Consider the following 6000-nt stretch of genomic DNA (forward strand, 5'->3'; position numbering starts at 1 on the left):
GCAGTTTAGTAAATATACCCCCCTGTCTCAAAGGTAAGTGCTTCAGAATTTTTTTCCTGCAGATTTGAGCATTTGCACGGTCCTAAATTAGTCTAATGTTACACCAGCCAGGAGATAGCACACAGAAAGGCAATCATTTGTTTTATCATTATTTAAAGTGTGAAGATCCTGCAAATCAGAAATAGTTGGTGACTATGTTTCATTCAAGCAAAATGTATGGCATTTTAAGCTCTACATCAACTGTAGGGGACATTGTTGTAGCACAAGGACATATGATTTTATTAATTTTATTTTGTGAGAATGACAATAAAAGTGGATGTATTCACAAAAACTACTTACAAATTATTTGACTGAATTTAAATTTGCAGCTATCCAGGTTCCTGATCACAACCCTTTGTTTTAATATGAGTTCATTGTTTAATTACTCCGAAACATAACACAGAAAGGTCCATCATTAAAAGAGTCATGCCTATTAGCTGCTAAGTATAATGCCAGACCAGGAGCAAATACTGCAGCAGCAGGGGGTGCTGGGAAAGAGTGATTCCTGGATTTGACCAGCAGGAAATGTAATTCTAAGAAGATTATGTGTTGGCTTAAATAGTACAAAACAACCTTTACTAAAGTAACACTAAAGTTCCTATAACAAAGAAACAATTACTGCTATTTCATAAGTCTATAAAACTATAGCACATGGTTAAAAGTTTACTAGAATAATATAAATACTTTGTCAAAGTGTAAGTGATAAAACAATTAAGTTGGTCTGTCCAAATAATAATACACCATAATAACTATTAATATAAAGTCAAACTAATATATCTCTTATTTTATTATTTTCATTTATTGATAAATTGCAAATCATTTGTGTAAAATCAAGACTAATACTAACCTAGAATAAATAAAATGTCCCTTTTTCTTACTGTCACTTGTAACATTATATTATGTGTGTATAATAAGAATGACTGACTGAAACGCTTAAGGTGATAGCCCTGTTCTTATTAACTTCCTCTACAGTAATTCTCTCTTTGCTGTTGTTCAGCTCCGGTCATGTAAGTTTCATTAAAAATAATGAGCTCCATAGTCAGTTACAGGTCTTGGCATCATTTTCCTGGACCTAACTTGGAGAGACCTTTAAAAATCTGTACTGTATCTGTAAAACTGCACGCAAAGCAAACAGAAAGTCTTTACAAACAGAAAATCCTGTTACCAATTCCAAACGATAGATAAATGCACTAAACAAACCTTCTTAGACATTAACATTCTCCAAATTGAATAGTATAGGTGAGGTTATGGTAGACTGGAGAGGTGGAATTTCAGGAAGAATATAAAGATTTGCAGGTTGTAGGAAAGTCTGATCAAAGTCTGAGCGTGGTTGGTTATTCCATAAGTGTGTAGCAGCATGAGAGGTCTGTAGACGGAAGTGAGAGGTGGTTATCAGAAAAGAGGTGAGGAGCAAGTCAGATGTGAAATTATTTTGAGGTGAGGTTTGAGATGCATAAAGTGGTGATGTTTTTGACAGTTAGGTGAGGATGAGTAAGTTGTATTGGTTTCTGAAGAATATGGGGAGCCAGTGTAGGGATTTGCAGAGTGGTGCTATGGATGTGGTGCGATCAGAGAGGAAGACCAGTCCTGCTGACGCATTTTGGATAGACTGAAGCAGGGGCAGAGATGGTAAGAAAAGAGCATATTCTAGCAATATTTCAAAGGTGGGGGTGACAGAACTGGGAGAAAGACTTGATGTGAGAAGTAAAGCAGAGGGTGACACCAAGGCAGTGGGCTTTGTAGAGGAAATTGTGGTATTGATGAGGGTGATTTAAGGGTTGGTGGTAACTGTGGAAGATGGGACGATTCATAATCTGTGTTTTGGAGATGTTGAACTTTAAGCGGTGTTATGACTTCCATTTGGAAATAGCAGAGAGGCAGGTAGATTTGTGTGTCATCAGCCTAGAGGTGGTATTGGAGGCTGAATGTACAGATTAGCTCAACAACAGAAGAGATGTGCAGTGAATAAAAAGCAGAGGCTGAGACCTATGTGAACACAAAAGATAGTCGAAGTGGAGTGAAGAGCCAAAGGTAGAGACACTAAAAGAGCAGATGGATAGGTAAAAAGTAAGCCAGCAAAGAAATGTGTTATGAAGGAGTGGAATGAAGGGTGTGAAGGAGAAGACGGTGATCAATGATGTTTAAAGCAGCAGAGAGGTCCAGGACCATGAGCATAAGTAAGTGATCCTTATACTTTGCAGTAAGAAGATCATTGAGATATGTGGTGGTACTCAAGTCACTCATGTAGTTTGGAGGACATGGGGTAGGAGAGAAACAGGGTAGCAGTTGGAATAAGAGACTGGGTCAAGGAATTTATTTTTATCCTTATTTTTAGGACTGTTGAGATCAGATCAGTTTATAATGGAGAATTTGCTAATGGAGAGAGACAGGTTGAAGTGGTGAGCTAGTGGCAGGCATGCAGTGTGGGAGAGGGAGCAGAAAATTAAGAGAGTATACGGTTGATGCTGTTTTATTCCTATACAAATATATACATTTTTTGTATGATAAAAATCTTACCTGAAAGTTTGGAGGCTGGTTTTGCCTTCTGAAAGCCTTGTTCATATTCCCTGTATATCATCTTCTTGAAGACATACTCAGAACTGAATAACAAAACAGCATCATCGTGACTAATTAGTAAGTAATTCAATTGAATTATTGTGCCTGAACAGCTTTATTAACACAACTGATAAAAAACAAAGACATTTTCACAAGGAAGAGCTTGGCCATGGTACTTAGGTCCTTCCCGCATCCCCTCTTGGTGACTCTGCTTGAAGCCCCTTGCTCTTGAAGAGGAAAATCAAGGTGTTAAACTGCAAATATAGTAGAATAGGGCCCTCCTCTTACCTGGATTATAGGTGGGTAAAATGAATGGTGCATGCAGTCACATCTTTCCAAGTGGCAAATGCTTTTGCTAAGGCTGCACATACAGCCTAGGGAAGTGCCACAAGAAGCGGCTGTATTGTTAAATAAGGTGAAATAAAAAAAACTGGCCTTTGTTTTTGTTTTATTTCGCTTAAATTAATTGGACAGCTGGAGGTGCTCATTATTCTGACAAGCTGGTAGAAAGTGATGTGCCTTTCTAGAGGCAAGTCTAATGAGCACAAGCTTAGCCTGAATATATTTGACTCTATGTCATGTTCTGACCTAAACAGCTTAAATTATTTTAAAATGTTAGCATGTACGTAAGCTATATATAGTTTATTCAGTGCACCTATTAATTCCTGTGAGACAGCAAGTGTCCACACACCTGTTTGGAATCACTGCTTTACAATTCTGGTTATATATAATACACTAGAACATTTTTATATGCTGAGTTTGGTCTTCTTTAACCTGGGTTGACCCAGGGTTTAGCGGGGTTAACAAATCCACACCATTTGACCCACTTCGACCACTGATCACCCCGGATATAAATGCCTCCAGATCTTGTTCCATCTTTATGGAGCTGATATTTGGTGTACTGGGTAGTATTGATGGCAAAATCAGTAAAAGGTAGGCTATGGCAAATAGCATTAAAATATTAGCTTCATACAAATACTGTAGATTAAATGCTGGAACCAGACATGATCATTTTAACATTGGATAAATATTTTCATTGGTATAAATGTAAGCTCTAACACAGAGTAATACAGAATAAATACACAGGTAATGTTTTGAGTGGCAGGTGTGAATTGATATGCCAGCCAGAATGCTAAAATATTACAATTAACTCTTGAGAAATCATTTCCATCCACTGCAATAAAGGGAGCATTAAGAAGGTAAGCTGGTGTTATTTGCAACAGTAAAGTGTGTAAAAGGAAATGCTGAAAATTAAGTTGTTTTCCAAATAACAAACTTTTGCAAGTTTTTTTGTAAATTCAACTTGCAACTACACAACCGAACAACATGCCCCTACAACATCCCTCTATGTCAATATGTCTGTATAGCTCGGTATATAGGCTACGACAGAATTTTTCTGATCTTTTTTAAACAACTTGAGTGCCCTGGCCATGCCTGAAAGAAGAATCCAGATCCAAGGAACTGACACTGAATTGCAGAAGTAATGAAATTGAAATACAAAAGGATAAAGAAATCAGAAAATAAAGTGGAAGAACTAAGTAGGGTGTATAAGCCTCATAAGAATTAAATAGCACTGTCTACCATTACAACATTTGTTTGTGTATGAAAATATCAACCACAATGTTTCCCACACTCTAAAAAACAAGAAAGAATAAATGCAATATTAGTTACAATTGCTTTATTTTTTGTAGTTCCATATGGATAAGTTTGCAGAAAGCTATTTTTATTTGGATTTTATTTTTTAATAAAGTTTTGAGATACAAATCGTACGCCAGTAGGATTTCTCAGAAGGGAGCTATGCACCCTACTATTTAGCTCTTAACACAAAGAACTGTATGTCTTTTCATATCTGCATTTATTATTACAAGTAATTACTACTTTATTTTACTCATTTCCTTTTCCACTTTTGTTTGCTGACACTGCTGACAAAGCTCCTGTCTGTGATTGTTCATATTGAGTCAGGGGAAACCTGTTAACTCAGCATTTCAAAATGTATGATTTTAGGAGAATGACACTTTATCAATGCTGTTGTAGAGAGAAAATGAACAATACAGTGAAACTGATCAAATTACTGATCAATTAAGATTTTACAATTTATAATTGTTAGAACATTTCTTTCATATGGGTCTACATGCCACTATCATAAATATAAAAATATATAAGGCTCAAGTTTTATATTTGTAATTGCCCTAAGATTGTTTTACACTTTATTTTTATTTTCAAAGGTAATTCATAATTGGTTCTGTGGTTAAACAAAAATAATGCAGTTCTATAGTGTTATGGATCTATTTTTATCTATCTCTCTATCTGTCTATCTAGATCCACACATCCTATAATTACAATTACATTTTGCACTGCTCCTCTTACCAGTAAAGCATTTCCACTAACATGTTCTACAAAACAAGGTAAATATATTGTCGGTACAATCATACAATATGATTGTTTTCTGACATACAATGCTGTATGTATGCATTTGCAATAATGATTGATCATTATTGTGCAGACGACTTAACTACAAATTAATTTGGAGCCACTATCTGATGAAAGTATTAAAACCACCAAATTCCGTAATAAAACAATTGCAAACGATCTGATTGCATTGTGACACGCACTATATTTAGATATTACCTCTGATTCTGTGCATTGCTGTAGTCCCAGTCACTTATCACAGCAGCCACATAATATTCCCTGACAAATCCAGTGACAGAGGGGGTGATCTGGGCTAGTGTGCCCACCAGAAGTACCAAGAAAACGGGCATCGAATGATATTTCTCTTGATCCATCGTAACCCTCTTTAGTCCATGCAGACAGACACTCTTTTAAAAGTTCTAAAACCTCTCTTTGTCAACAGTGCTCAGAGTACACGGATCAATAAAGCCGACCTCTTGTCCCAGGCATTGACATCATGACCAGGAGATGATGAGCCTCCCACGACCATTCAGGACAGCAAACTTTAGTAAAACAAGATGTGCCTAAAGTTGAGAGGAAACTGCAGGGCACTGAGGAAACCAGCTCATTCATTAGCAGTAAACGGTGATGCTGCCTGACAAGGGCTTCTCAGAGGTCAGAGAGGCAGTGAGATTTTGCAAATCACAGTGTGAGTCTTCTTATTTACACTTATCTGACAGTGAAACGATAGTTAGTCACAGCCCCACTCATAAGGTCTTCTGAAAACTATTTAGGGAAGGGCTGGGAGGGTTAATGATTAATTATTTCATTTAACTGAGAAAAATAAAATTTACTGTAAATGCACAATGTACACATTCTGGGATTTACAGGAAAAACTATATTGATTGGAATAGGCTGGAAATTACTTCATAATTTTCCATTTTAGATTTTTTATGGGACTCATAGTTGTCTACTTTGGTAACACATTGAAATATGTCTTAATATCCGTTAGCCGTT

At 36.5% G+C, this 6000-nt stretch overlaps 1 protein-coding gene across 1 annotated transcript in view; it reads right to left on the reverse strand.

Annotated features, from left to right (window-relative positions):
- The window catches only part of F5 (coagulation factor V), an 80646-nt gene extending 75017 nt beyond the window's left edge, over nt 1-5629 (reverse strand). The window contains exons 1-2 of the mRNA XM_075196374.1: nt 5224-5629; nt 2557-2639 (exon numbers count right to left, since the gene is read on the reverse strand). Of these exons, the coding sequence (XP_075052475.1) occupies nt 2557-2639; nt 5224-5378 (238 nt within the window). The 5' untranslated portion in view covers nt 5379-5629. The remainder of the gene's footprint in view (nt 1-2556; nt 2640-5223) is intronic.
- Nucleotides 5630-6000: the final 371 nt, after the last annotated feature.

This window comes from Mixophyes fleayi, chromosome 2 (assembly GCF_038048845.1).
Source record: "Mixophyes fleayi isolate aMixFle1 chromosome 2, aMixFle1.hap1, whole genome shotgun sequence".
NCBI lineage: Eukaryota > Metazoa > Chordata > Amphibia > Anura > Limnodynastidae > Mixophyes > Mixophyes fleayi.